We start from the raw sequence: 17,933 nt of genomic DNA, 5'->3' as shown, positions 1-17,933 counted from the left end.
ATTCGATTATTGATCCGTGGCAGGCGCATCATCGCTATCTCCGCGGCTTTCGCTTCATTGGGACTAGTGGCTGTCTCCAAGAGCTAGGCCAAATATGTGCACAAGGCCCCCAGACAACCCCACCTTACCTTCGCCCATCTGGCGCAGGCAAACACCTACAAGCCAGCTTCACTGATTTCTGTCAGATGCAAGAAGGTTGGCACCCGAGGAGCGTTTGAAAACTCGACATGTGGGCGCTATCGCACGTTCAGTTTGCCTGCATCCGAGCAATCGCTCACACCTCGCTCTATATCCGGACCTCACCCTGGCTAGCGCCTGCAACTCAGCCAGATCATATCAAGAACTATCCTTGTCGGCCGAGTCTTTATGGCTGCCGTATATTCATACCAAAAGACTCTCAAGGCAAACAGACTCCGCTGCCCCTCGTGATCAGAGCCCACGGTGGTGGCTTCATCGTCAACTATCCCGCAGCAGACGACGTCCTGGCGCGACATCTTGCTGATCATGCCAACTGTATTGTAGTCAGTATAGACTATGGCAAATCGCCTCAAAACAAGTTCCCCACGGCTTACGAGGATGTCGTCGCTCAAACGCTCGCCGTGATTGATGACCCAGAATTGCCCATCGATAAGTCAAAAGTCGTCCTCTGCGGCAGCTCAGCCGGAGGCAATCTTACCCTCGGCGCGGCCCAAGACTCGCGGCTCGTGTCAAAAGTTGTGGGTGTCGTATCGATATATCCTGCCGTGGACTTCGGCCCCGATAGCGATGCAAAGATGGCAACTCGGCCAGATCCTGAAGTCCCTGATTTCATAGGAAAGAGCTGGGATGATGTTATGAAGCTGTACCTGGATGAAGCTCAGAAGGAATCTATGCAAGATGTGCGTTTGAGTCCAACGTACTTTGGTACAAGGGAAAGCTTGCCGCAGGAGATTCTGCTTATCGGAGCTGAGCATGACATGTTCTGCCGCGAGGTCGAAGTCATGGCTGAGAAGCTTGCGGGCGGCAGGCCTAAGAATCCGAACAAGGAAGGCTGGTCGGCGCCGGGGGTGCAATACTATAAAGTATTTGGCCAGCCACATGCATTCGAAGGCTTTCCTGCTAAGAATCCCGAAGCGGAGAAGGCGAGAATAGCTGCAAAAGAAGCCATGTTTGACACCATCTCACAGTGGCTGAAAACTACCTTTTCTAAGGTTGATCGCTACTAGCGAGACTTTGCTCGATGTCAGCGCTTGGGTTGTTCTTGACGTCTCTGTTCACAGTACGCGATTGAGAGTGTTGCAAGCGGATGCTAGAGCAAACGACGATAATGCTTTTATTGATGTTCATAAATGGAATGCTTGTCCACGCGCGGAACACATAGGATACAGCGAGCTCTCAATTTGCCGTTCTTGTCCTGTTTTCACTTCTTTTAGCTTCTGCTATTTTCTGTGTCGTAAGAGACTTTATGTTCGCTAGCAAATGTTGACGCTCTGGAAGAACTGGGTTTGTTACATTACTTCCAATAGTAAACGATACCTTGTCGAAAGAGTCGGTGAAGCGTGCGTCAAGGTTGATGCTGTTTTATTACCTGGCCATCGCGCCGTAGACTTGCATTGGGCGTACGCTCACGTCATGTCCTTGACGTATCAACAACACGGACTGGCATGGTGTTTGTACAGAATCAGATCGACATCTTTATCGGACCGTCCAAACCTGAAGAATCCCATGTCGCGTAGTACAACAAAACAAGGACTGAAGATACCCTCGGCAGGCGCCGGGTAGCTGATACCAACATGCTTTCGGCTGCGGGAAGGCAATGCAGTCAGCTTACAAAGGGGTCGGTGATGACAGGCAACCGGGAATGAACAAACCCCTGACAATCTCATGTCATATACTGCGCAGGTACCTAAGTATATTCATGCGTAGCCGTTGAGATTATCGACACAAGATCACACAACGTGCCATTGGGAGTGCGACGCGTTGGAGCGGCTGAAGCAGACGTGACTTCCAAGGTTCGCCGCCATGTTCACTTGATGCATGTGAAACTGCAACCTGGAGGCTTCCTTGCAAACCTCATACGACTCCATCAAGGCGTCTCGTGGCCGCCATGCTTATATTAAGGTTGCGGTCCTCGCCGGCTTCATCTCCCGCATGTCAGCTAAAACCAATCCAGCTAGCGGCATGACATCACTGCACATGGCGCATCCACTTTGCTGGCGCGGCTCGCAACACATCGTGAAACCAGCGGTCAGAGCACTGCGCCCATGCCCATTCCGATATTTGCGCGACATTTGGTGCAATCAGCTGCCGCTATTTCCCATGCCCGGCTGATCTAAGGTCGGGCGCCGTTTGGGGGCTCGACTCGCGTGTGTTACAGGACGGGCGGAGGACAGAGTGCGTCATTGGCAATGCGGAGGGGGTTGCGCTTTATTCTCCGCGCTTTTTTTTTCCTACCTCACTTTGTTGCATTATCGATTTCTGAAAAGGCAGTTGCTTGCGCGAGATTGAAAGAGTTGGAATCATAATCTGTCAAGCACGCACGTGTCGTCTTCCTAACGTGCAACCTTAACACGCCATCTCCTCGGCCCTTTCCACGGTTCGATATCGAAGCGGCGTACGAGCCTACTTGCTCACACCACCAACGCGACAATGAATTACGCATCATGGATCGAAGAGGAGAAACTCAAGGTATGCCCACTCCGCGCTTACTGTTGATCGCAGTCTAACACGTGCGGCTCAGAAAACCTTCATCGTGGCCACGTTGGCGTCCACGCTTGTCGGCACGTTCACGGCGTCTATGGGGCTATGGGAGCGCGTCTCAGACAAGCGCCAACAGCATCGACAGAAACAGCGCGACACGAAGCAAGATGGCGAGATCAAGGAGCTGAAGAAGCAGTTCGAAGAGGCGCAGAAGAGAGCCGACGGTAGACAACAGGAGATTGATCGGCTGAAGAACGGTGGAGGGCGCGACGACGTAGGAAACAACTTTGAGAGGGATGGCATGATGGTTCAGAGGATGTATGACCAAGGTTATGGCAGGATGGGTAGCAGGTTCGCCCAGGGTGATGGTAAGTGGGTTGCGCTGGAGAACTGGTACAAGACTGACCCCGCGCACAGCCATCGTCGAGAACAAATTGCAAGCGCACATCATCTCTCTCCAACAAACCGTTATAAACGTCCTCCAAGATGCCCTATACAACGACCGCCAATTGACTCGCGCCGACATGTCCAAACTCATCGCCGCCTCAAACCAGGCTAGAGAAGGTTCCATGATCGCCCTACAAGAAGCGCAACAGCGACTAGGAGGCTCGCAAGTTGGCGCACCACCTCCACCCCGCCCCGCATCGCCTCCGCGCTCCCTCGTTCCTTCGCAGCGCGCGCCTAGTGCTATTATGCCCATGGATGGCCCCGAGCAACTCTTCTGCCGGTACGCTCTCGATCTACAATACATGCCCGGAAACCCTTTGGCAGCATCCTTCGCCCCAGGAGGCAGCTGCGCATGTCCTGCATGCGGCGTTCGCCTCGACGTGACCAGCGAAGACTTCTGGATGATAGGCAAGCGAACACCCGTCACCATCTGGGACAAAACAACTGGCTATGAGCACGACATCATGGACACACGCGAGTTCCGTCTTGCTCAGCGCTTCGTCATCAAGTGCCATACCCCAGATGGCGAGTACGCGTGCACAATCTGTAGCAAGGGCAGAGACGTCGACGCGATTTGTCGGACAGTAGACAGCCTGGTCAAACACGTGGGAACATACCACGATGTCGCCGAACTGGAACAAGAAGTCGATCTGCGCGAGGTCAAGGTCGAAACGAAGAGGTTGAGTCTCCCTGCGCCACACGTACCCAGTCCGCCGAGGAGTGTTCTCAGGGAAGAGATGATCTATCGGTGAGCATTTGGCAATCGCCATGGTGAATCCTGTATCTCTGGGGGTTGTTTGTTTTATGTCACAGCAAGGCGTTGGGTCGCAAGTATACCTTTTTTGGGGGCGGTGGGCTGCATGCATGCATATTGCGATTTCTTCTTTTCATGATGTATGAGTAAACGATGTAACGGCAGCAATATATACCATCAACAGTATACTTCTCAACGTAAAACATGATTTCAGTCCAAGCTTTCCTATCAATCAGCTATCAAAAATGCTAACCTGAGCCCTCCTGAGGTACGCTTGGAGTAGGGAACCAGACTGCGTTGACATGTCCGAAGTCGATACTAGATATGCACCAATCCTAGGACCCAGCCTCGCACTGTCTCCAAAATTCTCAAGTCCAGCCTCGCACTAGACGTCGATCGGAAAGCTTGTGTGAACGTCGACTGCAACAAGGACGAGGCTCTGTGTTGGGTGTAGCCGTCTGATCCGAGCTGAGGTAGTGGTCTGTGCACGTGGGGACAGGAGTGGATACGTCATCAGGGTGCTGCAGCTATGGGGTGTAAGGTGTCCACAAGCAGCACTACACTGCAACCTCAACAACGACTCTCGGTTTCGTTAAATCTTTATCAGATGCTTGAGATGTTCTTACGGTCTTTATTGCTTCATTGCACCAATACACCAAGCCACTCTTAGTTGATCCATCGCTCCCCCGGATAGCTACCTAGGTACCTCAGCCTACCTGCGTCGCAACATGCCCCCCATTGTACACGTAGTACATGTCGCACATGGAGACCAACTATCGATTCAAACCAGAATTCATTGCTGGCGTGTTTCTACGCCGGATCTAAGATTTCAATCAACGAGCGGCCTAGAGTTCACACCTGGGCATGGCGTGCCTAGGCAGGGCGTGCGACTGGATTGCCATGAGCCCCTATTTACACTGCAGTAACCAGCCTCGCAGTCTCAAAACTTGGGACCAGCGAAGACAAATCTCTGTGTGTGTCCGGAGTCGAAGCAGGAACACCTGACTCCAGAAGCTCGCGGTCGTGACACACAACGTCGCTGCATCTATGCGCATCGGACGCCCCTATACCGCGGCTGAACTATATTTAGCGAACAATACCTTCCATCTGTAACACCAGCAAATCACTCCAAACAGTAGAAGAGCGTCCGCATGACCGTTCACGGTTGACAAGTCATGTAGGTTACACGCACGATGTTCGCCGGTCCTCCGCCGCCGCCGCCGGCCCCACACGACCGCAAGAAATTTTCTTTGCTACCACAGCCACCAATCCCAAACTTCAACATATTGCAGCCGGGTCTGCTACAGCATGAGCGTTACTCTCAGACAGCATCATCTGAGTATACAAGCGTTTCAATGTCGACTTCTTCCATCAAACAATAGCATCGCCCGGCTAGCTCAATCGGTAGAGCGTGAGACTCTTAGCTTTCACGTCCTAATCAGACTCGATTGGTTATCTCAAGGTTGTGGGTTCGACCCCCACGTCGGGCTTCCTTGTTTTTTGCGCTCTTGGGGACATGTCGTCGTCGTCTAGGAGTTGGGGTGTTGATTTTTTGAAGGACCTTTTTTGCCAAGCACTTCCGCCGGCGCGAATCACAACAAGCCATGTCGCCAAGTCAACGTCTATCGCCTCTTGTTATGTCTTTTGCCAACCGCTAGTTGTGGCATGACGCAAATTTTGTGTACTCAGGGGGTTACACGGCGCATTTTCGCATCTTGTAGGTTCACGGCTAACGAACAAGCTACTGTGACTAGACGCTGTCACAACGACGAACGTTATGCACGTCAGACCAGCTGTCTCGTTGTTATCGTGTGCGACATTCTTATGATGCCTCTGAAAGTACAATATCGCAGACTTCAGATCAGAATAACACATGTATCTGTCGATAAGTCTAGCATGAGGACAGTAAACGCTGATATGCACATCGTACTTGAGTGTAGGCCTGGCAGCTGAAGTTCTTCTTTCGATCTTTACATAGGCCAGCATCGGATGCAATTTTGACTTCAAATTATCTGGTGCAAAACTGCCCGGCAAGATTTTCCATGCTTGTAAGACGCATCAGCAGAGCCCTCATCAACGCATGTCATGGTTACAAAACGGTCTTCCTCCAGTGAGTGCCCGCGCTACCTTTCCCCGCCTGTAACGCCTGGTTCTTCGGCCCCATAATAAAAGGGCCGAACCTCCCATGATGCATATAGTACTACATGGGTCTTACACCCTCCACGGGTAGCTGCGCAACTGACCATATCCGCTGCAGGCGCTGCCAAACTTGCCGTCACAGCAAAGTAGTAGCGACGACCGCACTCCTCGTACTTTGGAGCAATGTCAGTGTGACGTTCAGGTTGTATCGTGCGATAGGTGTTGGACTCCCTGCCATGCCACATTCCGGCTTCACGAACTGCACTAGCCGCTCAACGGGCGTGCCGTACCGCAGAGATCTTGGCAGCTCCACAGCGGTGCCATGTCCGAAGGACCCCGTACCAGAGTAAGCGGGGCATGCAATGTGTTACCACCTCTCACCGATCTAGTCTGAGACTGAGCACAAGGATTCGTCGGGGTATGGCCTGATGAACAAGACCAAGAACTGCAGGATTACCCTCTCGCGCGTGATGCACTGTGCCAATACACCTCGGATGAACTTCAGCTTATTCATTTATGTTACGCAAGAGGTCCAACAGTCTGCTATCCGTGCAAGCTTCCCCTCATTGTCATCTCTTCCCTAGCCACACCTGCAGTGTAATCAACATCATATCGGCTTCATCCTTCGCATCCACCAGCGCGACTGTGGCTCAAGTCATATATCAACATGGGCTCCATCGAAGATATCCAAAGATTGTCCCTCAACGGCAGTGCTAACGGCACCAATGGCACGCACATCAAAGAGCTCGATGCTCTGATAGTTGGCGCAGGCTTCTGCGGTGTATACCAGCTGAAGATACTCCGCGACGCAGGCTATAATGTCAAGCTCGTCGAGCACGGATCCGATTACGGCGGTGTATGGTACTGGAATCGGTACCCAGGCGTTCGTGTCGACAGCTCCATTCCCCACTACGAATTCTCCGACCCAACGCTTTGGAAGGATTGGACATGGAAGCAGAGGTTCCCAGCAGGCTCGGAGCTTCGCGCTTATTTTGCTCACGTGGCGAAGGTGTGGGATCTGCGGAAGGATACCAAGTTTGATACATTCGTTTCATCTGCGACATGGAGTGATGACGAAGCGAGGTGGACAGTGAAAACAAAGGCAGGCGAGATGTACAAGGTGAAGTTTCTTTTGTTGAACACTGGCTTCGCGGCGAAGCGACACATTCCCGATTGGAAAGGCATCGACTCTTTCAAAGGTCGGATCACATTGCCGTCGCAGTGAAACTCACTAACCTTTGATCAGGCACCTTCCTCCATCCCTCATTTTGGCCTCATGAAGAACCTGATCTCCGCGGCAAGAAGGTGGCTGTTATTGGAACTGGCGCTACCGGCATTCAAATAGCGCAGGAGCTGAGCAAGACTGCCAGCCAGCTCACAGTCTTCCAACGGACACTGAACATGTCAATGCCAATGCTTCAAGTCGACTATGACCTTCCGCAACAAGCCATCGCCAAGCTTGAGTATCCGGACTTCTTCGCAGCGTTGAAAACCCGCTTCTCAGGCTTCTCGTTTGAGTTCATCCCCCGCTCTACATTCGACGATACGCCAGAACAGAGAATGAAGGTCTACGAAGATCTATGGAATGAAGGCGATTTCAAGTTCTGGCTTGCGGCTTATCAAGACATGCTTTTTAGCAAAGAAGCCAACCGCGAAGCATACAACTTTTGGCGAGACAAGACGCGGGCGAGGATCAATGACAACAGAGTCGCTGATACACTCGCTCCCATTGAGCAACCCTATTCCTTCGGTTGCAAACGTATCGCGCTAGAGAATGGGTACTTTGAAATGTACAATAAGTCCAACGTCTCTCTTGTCGACATCAGCGAGAAGGGTACGCCGATCCAAGAGATTACCGAGAAAGGCATCAAGACCACAGAGGAAGAACACGAGTTTGACTACATCATCAGCGCGACCGGTTACGATGCCCTTACTGGTGGTCTGAAACAGATCGATATCCGCGGTCCGTCAGGCGAGAGCTTGAGCGAGCATTGGAAGGATGGCGTAAAGACGTATCTCGGCATGGCGGTAGCAGGTTTCCCGAACATGTTTTTCACATATGGACCCCAAGCGCCGACTGCGCTGTGCAATGGTCCCACATGCGCTGAGCTGCAAGGCGACTGGATCTTGCAAATGATGAACCATATGAAGGAGAAGTCGCTTCGTAAGATCGTGGCCCTGAAGGAGAGCGAGGATCAGTGGAAAGAGCTCATCTGGAAGCTTGCTAATGCTTCGCTGTTGCCCAGTGTAGATTCTGTGAGTTGCAGAGAGTCGATGGATGAGAGATTGCAATTTACTAATGCTGCGACAGTGGTACATGGGTACCAACATCCCTGGAAAGCCCAGGGAGCCTTTGATGTACATCGGAGGCGTGCCGACTTATTACAAGACGATCAACGAGACGGCGGAGAATGGGTATACTGGGTTCGAGCTGTGTTAAGTATGACAAGGCGTGCTTCGCGACTGTAGGTGGCTGGGGAGTTGCGTAGGCATCGATGACGTAGTTGAAACAAAACTGCTAGTCGCAGGTGTTCCCAATGTTGAAGAAGATGTTCAATCACTCTGGTAATTATAGATAGCGTGTATGGTATCGTGCGCCAGGAAAGACAGCAGCGACCGCCGAAGGTCACTGCATTAGATATTCGGGGTGGCAGGCGAGGGCGGCGCTGTCCAATGTGATCAGTCGGCCGCCCCACTTCCGGAACCTGTCCAGCCCCCTGAGTTGATTCCCCATCCGACGGCCTGGCATTCTTTGCGTTCTCCTCCTCACAATATATCTGGCAGGCCTACCGAATATGCTTATGAGACGAAGACTTACATCCAGCCTCGTTAAGCGCTGCTAAAACCTTGGGAAGTTGCTGCTCTTTGGAATTCTGTTGATCTCGCGGTCGCTCCACCCTGCCACCTGCCAGCTGCGCTAACGTCCCGCGTACGCTGTGCCGCCCTTCGCCCTTTACCTTCGACATCGGCCTCGTGTCACAACGGCTCGCTTGCGGCTCTCGGTTTCCTGCACTTACATGCCCATTGCATGAAGCTATCAGCGACGCCCGAGTCAGCGCACCTCCAGTCACCGAATATCCCCCAAGAAGTCGCCCGCGGGTCAGATCCATCGTGCGAAGATTGTTGCAACCGAACTCTAGAACGTTACTACGCATTCCAAGATACCGCGGACATGAATGCATCCCACTTTCATATTCGTTACTGGATGTACAGAACCTCGGGAGCTTGGCATTCCCCGACCACACAAACATTCTCGGGGCGGATCAGAAGAGACTAAGACTTTTACACGTGTGCTATATGCGTGAGATAGGTGCATATCGCGCTTTCCGAATTCATCATACGGTGATGGCGAGCGCCTTATTTGTCTGGTGTGTGAATTGACTAAATACCGCCTATTTCCCAACCCTTTACTTACCTTTTTCAAATTGGTAAACTTACGGGTTTGATCGACCGTCCAAACTTGGCTCATCAAGATGATCTTGCCTAATCCACGAAGCCGCATTGCCGAATTAGCAGCCGCTGTTGCGCAGCATACTCAATGCGTGGACGACTACCTCACCGAGAACAGCTTACCGCATCCATCTTTCCACGTCGACGGCCCAGCTGAACTTGAATTACCACCAGAGATCGAAGAGGCACGCCGACATGTTCTCCAAGCGAGCCAAGAGCTGAACGATCTGCTCCAAAAACCGAAGGACTTGCTGTTCAACCATCAGGTATGCAATGCAATGCCCACAGCCCAGCGTCTCTCACGACTAACTTGGGCGCAGCACAACTTGCTAGCCTACCTCAAATTTATCTCTCGATACAATATCGCGAACAAGGTACCTGTTGATGACGAGGTCGCGTTCAAAGAGCTCGCAAGTGACATTGGTATCGATGAAGGAGCTGTCAGCCGCATCCTTCGTCTTGCCATCGCACACCGCATTTTCTGCGAGCCTCGGCCTGGCTTTATAGCTCATTCCGCAGCCTCCAGGCAGATAGCAGACGATGCGCGAGTTGCTGATTGGGTTGGCGCGAATGTGGACGAGATGTGGCCGGCTGCCGAGAGGCTCGTGGATGCCCTCGAGAGATGGCCTCAAGCTGCCGAGCCAAACCAGACTGTAAGCACACTGTTGATCTCTTGCTCATGTGGTTCTCATAGTGGACTAGGGTTTCTCTCTTGCCCACAACACCGATCTTTCCTTCTATGCGACCTTGGAACACGAGCCTGAACGAGCCCGACGCTTTGGGGGCGCCATGAGCTTCTTCACCACCGGAGAGGGATACTCTTTACGCCATCTGACTGATGGGTATCCATGGGATTCGATTGCACCTGGGACTGTTGTCGATTTAGGTGGCTCTCATGGCGATGCAGCTTTCGCACTAGCACTCAAGTACCCATCTCTCCGTCTAATTGTTCAGGATCTACCTGCGGCGATTGCCAACTCAAAGGAAAACAAAGAAACGCGCGTCAAGTTCATGGCGCATGACTTCTTTGAGGAGCAACCTGTGAAAGACGCAGACGTATACTACTACCGATGGACATTACACAACTGGTCTGACAAGTATTGTATCAAGACGCTCAAGGCTTTGTCGTCAGCGTTGAAGAAGGGCTCAAGAGTGTTGATCATGGATGTAGTGATGCCTCCGCCCGGCGCACTTCCCAACGATCTCGATCGAAAGCTCAGGTAAAATCTACTCCATTCTACAAAGCTATCGTACGTACTGAAACCACGCCTAGGGCTATGGATCTTACCATGTTGGAGACCTACAACTCCAAAGAGCGCGACCTGGACGAGTGGAAAGCCCTTCTTAGAGAAGCTGATGCAAGACTCAAGTTCCGTAACTTGTATCAACCACCTGGCTCAACTTTTGCGATAATTGAAGCGGTATGGGATTCCTAAAGCGTGGTCGCGAACAGGAACGAAGGTATCGAATCGAATAATACAAATTACGCTTGCCATCACATCACTGGACAGAGCTCATTCATCATAGATGCATTACGGGTGTTCATCTAAATCGTTCGCAACCAACAAATGATCCTCCCAGTTGCTCATGAACTTTTCAGAGACTCGCTATCTCCAACGTAATCGTTGCTCATCGGCGAACTAATCCTTCCGTCGCCATTGGTACACCATGCCGTCATCGTCGTCGCTGTTGGTATGTTCCCAAACGATCACTGGCTTGAATCCAGGAGCTGCTTTCGCTTCAGCTACGGCAGCCGCATCTTCGCCTTGTATTAGCGTAATGTAGTTGACACAGCAACGAAGGTCCACACACCGCGTTTAGGCTCGACGGGCAAGGCGCTGGCGAAGAAGCCGCACGCGGCGAGACCAGAAAAGAACAATGTAGTGAAACGCATTTTGATGTTGAAGAAGGTTGCGTGTACGATGCTTGATTAGAGTGGAGTACTGAAAGCTGGATGCGTGATCAGGGTGCCATTCGCCGCGCTTCTATATCGCATTTCATCCACTCCTCCATCGCTTACAACGTGTTCAACGTCTTCGAGATCACAATGCATTGCACTGCATCGCATTGCATTGTACACGTCGACAGTCTAATGCGAAGCTTCCTTCGTTTCCAACCGGCTGACCGAGGCGTCCCGCCCAAGTCTTGAGGTGGGCTAGAGACGATGTTTGCTGTGCCGCAAACGTGATGAAGCGAAGGCGAATAGAAGATCACTACCCCAATTGGGATAGTCCAATCTCTAACCGAACCATATCCCTCCGTTGTCCCGCCCGCGTGGGCAGGGGAATTCCTCCGCGGTGCCCTTGACCAACGGTTTGCAGTCCATTAACGCCGACGAATCCAAATTGGGAACCCCCTTACAGAATCCTACTGACTCGGCGCACTGACAAGTCACTAACAGTGCTGTCGCTGCTTTACTTTGCGGGAAGTCATCGATGCGATAGCCTGCGCAAGATGCAGTACATGCATCCATTATGTGTATAGCGGTGATCTGGTGTCGAGGGATAATTACATACACCACGTACGTTAAAATTCTGGTTCGATAGTACGCGTTCACCATCATGGCGAAATCCGCAGGATACCTTCCCGTTTCTGCCTCCGAAGAAGACATCGGCACTCATTCTTCTACCGAAAGGCGCAGGTCGCGCTTGAGCAAAGCCATCCTATCATCCGTAGTCGCTCTCAGCTTATTCGGGGCGCTGGGTATTGGCTATGTATTGGGCGAGCGACATGCTGTCTCTGCCTCTGGGTCTGCCTCGACAACACGTACGTCTTACACGGTGAAAGTAGTATTCCTTGAGCTCACCCTATGCAGTACCAGCTGGCGATATACATTATTATATGCAGTTCAACAAGACATTTCCCCAGCGACCAAACGAAGAGAGTGATGTAGCCTGGGCGAATCTCTTCCCTGAGAAGCTAGGCTTCGTTCAGCATCCTGAGCTCGCGCCGAATGTAGCCGGCATCGCCGTCTTCCATGAGCTTCATTGCTTGGTGAGTACCCAGACGTTTAGTTTTCTTCCGCCGCAGGCTAAATATGTATTAGAACATGCTTCGGCAAGCATTTTGGGCTTCCGTTGACGGGAAGCTGGTCGAGATGGGCGATGAATCTCGTGAGAAGAACCATCGCACGAGCCATCACCATGTGCGCCACTGCTTCGAATACTTGCGACAGTCACTCATATGTCTCGCGGACTCAAACCTGGAGATGATGAACTATACTGCACGCGGTATTTCTGGATGGCAAACCGAGAGGACTTGCAGGAACTTCGGGGAGTTGACTGATTGGGCCAATGAATGGGGTATCACAAGGGAGGAAGCGCTGCGCAACCATGATCTTTCAGCGAACTTTGCTAACGAGAGTGATGGTTTGTGACGATACTATGCTAGACATTATGCATCGAACATCTTTACTCATGCGGTTTCGTTCTCTCCGTGATGTGCTCAGGCCCAACGTCTTCTGGCTTGACTAACATCCCCTCGGCGAAGATGTCGATGGCATGGGATCTAGTCCATGCCATCAGCCCATCGAAATCAACACATTGGTGAGAAGCCCAACTCCGGGCTGTCACATCGCTGCCACCTCCTGAAAGATACGTGTATGTACCCAGCGATACGTCGCCTCTACACATGATACCTTGACGCAATGTCTCGATGCAATGGTCTTGCTTTTAGTCAGCCGAATGAAATCTGGAGTGAAGACTTTACGGCAACTTACTGACGTGTCGCTCCAGCTCATTGCGAGCCAGACCCTGCACAGCCTCGAAGTAAGATTCCTTGTATATCCACTGCCTGATCTTCTTCTGAAGCCGCTGTCAGTCTGCTTTTCCTGGTCTTGAAGGCGGCTTAGCGCATACCAAGCAATGGAGTTCGTGGGTCATGAAGATTTCGGAGGCAAATCCAGAGCCATCCGCCAAGGGTAGTGAAGTGACGTTGTAATAGTCTAAATCCTCTCCCGAAACCTTGATAATTGTACCTATGATCGTTAGCCATTCGAATACTTGCTAGTATGAGGACTGAGACATGCTAACCCTCCAGAAGTTCATGCCACGCATGATCCAGTTCCGGGCTTGGCACACCTGCGAACGGTGTTCCGGCGACGGTCAGTGGAAACACACGGCTATCTCTGCGGAAAGCATTCGCTCTCTCCAAGGCTTTCCCATACAGTCAGCGCTCTTGTCACACTCACACTTGTTTAGCAACACTCACAGGGGAAGAGTTCGGGGCGTAAATGCCGAACTTCTGACTTCAATGTACTGTACTGGACGCGGACGCTGATGTGCATCGCCCCTAGTATGAGATATCCTAAAGTTATCAAGAAGGCTAGTATCTTGGTCGATCTAGTATTGGGCGACTTCTTCCCCTTCTTTTGGAAAGGCGTAGACTCATCATCAGAAAGGGTGGATGCAGAGTCGTCAAACTCTTTGGTGCGATCGATGGCCATGGAGTAGTCGCTGAATGGATCAATGTGGTTTGGGAAATCTTGTCGTAGGAAATCTCACTAGCGACGATACCTGGGTACGTTCATCCCATCCATAGACGCCCAGGTAATTGCTTGCCATCTGCACGTGATCCAGGACTGCTTGGGTTGATCTCCGTGGAACGCAACTGCCGTGAAATAAAAGCGGCGGTCGATTAGAAATCCCACGGCATCCTTGGGATGTGATTGTGATGTGAAGTAGGAAGCCCTGGCTCTCGGCTGCATGTGGCGCGGCAACGGGAACATTGGCCGTGATGTAATTAAAGCCCAGGGGTCTGTGTACCCACGCCGCAATTGGAGAGAAAACATACTTCTCTCGTTACACAGCATATGCATTTCAGGTCAGTTCGAAGTCTACAATCTTTTTTTTTTTTGCACGCTCACGCCTGTCGCTCGAGTTCAGGTTGTGTCGAAGGTGCGCGACCGTGCCGCATAGCAGCCTAAGCGATACATCGAAACAGCTGCATGAAGCTGTAGCTACACCGCGTGGTATCTGCACAGAAACCTGTGCTGCATGCATGGCACGAAACGTGGTCAGCTTCCTCGCAGTAGCATCAGTACTAGCGTTCCTCGCGACCACCACAGTTGCGCTACGATTCTGGGCGCATACGAAGACTGGCAATCGATTCGGCCCAGATGATGTTCTGATCATTCCGGCTTTGGTGAGATCCACTATTGTCGCATTGAAGGATGCTGTAGCTGATACTGTATGAGCTTGGTGTAGTCGCTATGGCAGTGACAGAGGTCATTGGTGAGCGATAACAGTACATGCATGCTTAGCTCTAGTAGTCTCTGACGGCGATTCAGGAACCCAGCTGGGGGGAATGGCCCAACAACAACAAAATGTAATGGGTCCAGATGGATGGGTGTACACCAAGCAATTGGAGTACTACGAGAAAGTATGGAGTCATCCCCGTTACATGATCCAATCGCTAACAGCGAAAAGTGCAACTACATCCTCCAACTGCTCTCTGTCTTCTCATTGGGCTTCAGCAAAGCTTCAGTACTCTGCTTCTACCGGCGCGTTTTCTATGTTTATCCAAGATTCCTAGTGGTCAACAACATCCTGATGGTCATCATCGTGGCATGGGCGATATCGTTCTTTTTTACGATGTTGTTCCAATGTCGCGATCCGCGGACTCTCTGGACTACATTCGAGTATGAGCGGGTCAATTGTGTGCAGACACTACCGTTTTACTACGCATTAGCCAGCACTGGGTTCATCACAGACATAATGATTTTGGCCTCACCGCTACCGATCATCCGCCAGCTAAAGATGCCGATGGGAACGCGAATCGCGGCTGCCTTTATTCTTCTATTGGGCGCAATGTCAGTAGAGCTGTTGTGTGATATCACTGTATGCCGCTAACGGAGACTAGTGTATGCAGCGCCGGCATCATACGATTCATTACCTTCCTTCATGTTGGTCGTAACTTCCTCGCCAACATACATAACCTTACCTGTGAGTGCGGGACAACTTCCTGAATCAGACGAAGACTAACTAATCTAGACTTCACGACCCCGGTGTTCTCGTGGAGCATGGTAGAGACCTCCCTGGCTGTGGTCAGCGCCAACCTTCCGCTTCTTCGACCGCTTCTTCACCACATTACTCGAACCTGTTCCTGGGTTGGTTTACACTTACGGTCAATGAGAAGCTCCTCCATGGAAAGCAATAGCTCAAAATCCCACCAGTCCCCGGGGCCAGAGCCGGAACCGCAAGCAGAGCCTCAGTTTGAGTTCGCCGTTAGGAATAGGGCAGCGTCGGTGGAGAGCTGTTCTAGCGTCGGGTTGCCAAAGTCTCGATTTGATACCGAAGGGAATACCTCATGTACAGATCAGAGCTCGGGCTTTGGAAGCGTCGCGAACCGGGACGATTCCAGCAGCTCACGATAGAATATCCAGATACACAATGTGGACAAGCAAGTCGTGTTTGCTGTTTTTTTTTTTAACCTAAATGAACCTGCTACAGGCATTCCGATTGCTTCCGAGACCCTTGTTAAGATAGCAGCGACAGCGTCGTGTCCATGAGGCAGGGTATTGTCATGGTCTATAGCCGTCGTGTATCTTTCCGTGCCGTGGTGTGATGTTAGCGCTATAACGTGCATGTCTAAGTACGGAAATGCCACTCGAAGATGGCTAACATGTAGAAGGCTGTAAGGTAGTGGTCTCCTAAGCATAGATGCGACTAGACTGAGATTGATGAGTTGTGCATGTTGAGGGCGCTAGACGATGGTCAGAATACGGAACGCCGAAGACACCAATGATGAGAACAGAGAAAGACATGAAACGTCAAAGGAGAAGCACAGGAGCCAAGATACCAGGTGCTCAAGAAAGCGACGATGATGACGATCATTTCACGGAACCCAACGGTATGAACGTAAGACAACTGCAGCAGCCAAATGTAGGTCATTGTGAGCGCTAGATACTGAAAAGAATTCGGAGTATATAATCTGTTCGCAGAATCAAGTGCTAAATGTCTTGGAGATGAGCACACCAGCGCGCACGTTCCACCGTTGACGTCACCCGCTTGACTATGTGGAACTCGAACCGCGTCGCAAGCGCGGGCAATCTTCTGCAACCAAACCACCGTTCGTTCAAACCTGCTCTTGACTTTCTGTCACACCCCTTTTCTCCTTCAACCTTATCCACTCGGTCAAGTCCTGCTGGCTTGTCGTCATCGATTCATATCGCTGGCCGTCGATGGTGGTGTCGTCGTGACCCTGTAGGTGTAGATACCAGTAGAGGACCCCAACAAAGAAGCCGCCGCCGACGATATTGCCAAGTAGTGCAGGAGCGATACCTTTCCAAACATACATGCCGATGGGAATGTCTGGTGAGCCGTGGAAGATGGCATTCGGTATCAAGAACATGTTGGCGACGACGTGATCTGATGTAATGTCAGCTATTGTAGACGTTAACACGAACGTGTGGTACGTACCAAAGCCCAGAGATACGAACGCAAACGTTGGCCACCATATCCCTACCACCTTGGAAACATAGTCGCGACCCGAACATCCGAGAAAGCAAGCTAGACACACCAACCAGTTGGCGCCGATGCCTTTGAGAAAGATTTGGTACCACTCTGGCTCGACTTGCTTCTTGTAGGCGAAGTGAAGCGACTCTTCTCGATATAGCTTTCCGTCGAACAGTCCACCATCTGTTAATCAAGTCAACCTCGAACTTTGGGCCGCTGTTACCATCGGAGACTTACATCCAACGATCACACAACACACGAATAAACTCCCCGCGAGGTTGCCAAAGAAGGTTACCACCCAATGCCTCAACATCCGCCAGATACTGAGTCGTCGATGTAACGTAGCGACGGTTGTGTACATGAAGCTGCCAGTACAAAGGTCGCTTCCTGTCATCTGTACAATGACAAGACCGTACGGGAATACAAGCGCGGCAATCGTCTTGATCAGACCCGGAGCGTTCTCCTGGTACCATGGCGAGGTGTTGGTCGAGATGAGCGTTGCGCATGCGAAAGACAGGATCATGCCAGCGGAGCAGGCACTGAGGAAGCTCTTGTCGACACGCATATACGCCTTCTTGACGCCCATGCGCGAGACTATCTCGAAAGACTCCTGAGGAGTATAGGCATTGTTGGTTGGTTGGTGCATGTTGTGAGCCCGGTGTTGATTTGGCATCGATGAAAGAGTTGTCGGGACTGCATTAATAGGTGTTGCTGTCCCAGAGGAGGGGTTCGATTGGACATGCATTGGCAAGAGGTTATGAGGCAGTACAAGTCTTGGTGATGTTGATCTGTGGGCCATGTTGATGTCGTGGCTGAGGCGATTCGTAACGGGGCTCACAACAACGTTGAGCAGCGGAACCGAAGGCGAGTAATCAGAGTTTCAGCACCGATGAAGAGACGGAAGTATCCATCAAATTAAATACAGGAAGTCAAGTGTGACTCCTTACAACCACCCATCCCGAAAACCATCCGCGCGATCTCCACAACATCACCGAGGACCGAAACACCTA

General features: G+C 51.5%; 5 protein-coding genes and 1 non-coding gene across 6 annotated transcripts; 5 read left to right on the top strand and 1 right to left on the bottom strand.

Moving 5' to 3' along the window:
* Positions 1-227: 227 nt before the first annotated feature.
* Positions 228-1,205, top strand: J4E85_000183 (uncharacterized protein; the record flags this gene model as incomplete). The annotated part of the gene is made up of 1 exon (XM_051464476.1): positions 228-1,205. The coding sequence occupies one exon, from the start codon at positions 228-230 to the stop codon at positions 1,203-1,205; it is 978 nt and encodes a 325-aa protein (XP_051330997.1).
* A 1,423-nt stretch (positions 1,206-2,628) lies between these two features.
* J4E85_000182 (uncharacterized protein) lies at positions 2,629-3,878 on the top strand (the record flags this gene model as incomplete). Its single annotated transcript, XM_051464475.1, has 3 exons — positions 2,629-2,667; positions 2,720-3,047; positions 3,097-3,878. 3 exons carry the CDS (start codon positions 2,629-2,631, stop codon positions 3,876-3,878), a joined length of 1,149 nt encoding a protein of 382 aa, XP_051330996.1.
* A 1,388-nt stretch (positions 3,879-5,266) lies between these two features.
* Positions 5,267-5,370, top strand: J4E85_000181. The gene has a single exon. It is a non-coding gene; the product is annotated as a tRNA-Lys (tRNA).
* A 1,316-nt stretch (positions 5,371-6,686) lies between these two features.
* On the top strand, positions 6,687-8,459 carry J4E85_000180 (uncharacterized protein; the record flags this gene model as incomplete). Its single annotated transcript, XM_051464474.1, has 3 exons — positions 6,687-7,218; positions 7,266-8,275; positions 8,331-8,459. The coding sequence occupies 3 exons, from the start codon at positions 6,687-6,689 to the stop codon at positions 8,457-8,459; spliced, it is 1,671 nt and encodes a 556-aa protein (XP_051330995.1).
* Positions 8,460-9,492: 1,033 nt separating this feature from the next.
* Positions 9,493-10,905, top strand: J4E85_000179 (uncharacterized protein; the record flags this gene model as incomplete). The annotated part of the gene is made up of 4 exons (XM_051464473.1): positions 9,493-9,735; positions 9,790-10,122; positions 10,172-10,689; positions 10,743-10,905. The coding sequence occupies 4 exons, from the start codon at positions 9,493-9,495 to the stop codon at positions 10,903-10,905; spliced, it is 1,257 nt and encodes a 418-aa protein (XP_051330994.1).
* Positions 10,906-16,543: 5,638 nt separating this feature from the next.
* Positions 16,544-17,569, bottom strand: J4E85_000178 (uncharacterized protein; the record flags this gene model as incomplete). The annotated part of the gene is made up of 3 exons (XM_051464472.1): positions 16,544-16,836; positions 16,888-17,106; positions 17,161-17,569. The coding sequence occupies 3 exons, from the start codon at positions 17,567-17,569 to the stop codon at positions 16,544-16,546; spliced, it is 921 nt and encodes a 306-aa protein (XP_051330993.1).
* Between the last annotated feature and the right edge of the window lie 364 nt (positions 17,570-17,933).

The sequence above is a fragment of the Alternaria conjuncta genome (genome assembly GCF_024043145.1).
Source record: "Alternaria conjuncta strain BMP 0040 chromosome Unknown scaffold_1, whole genome shotgun sequence".
Taxonomy (NCBI): Eukaryota; Fungi; Ascomycota; class Dothideomycetes; order Pleosporales; family Pleosporaceae; genus Alternaria; species Alternaria conjuncta.
The sequence above is the reverse complement of the archived record's forward strand: the minus strand, read 5'-3'. Positions and strand labels throughout refer to the sequence as shown.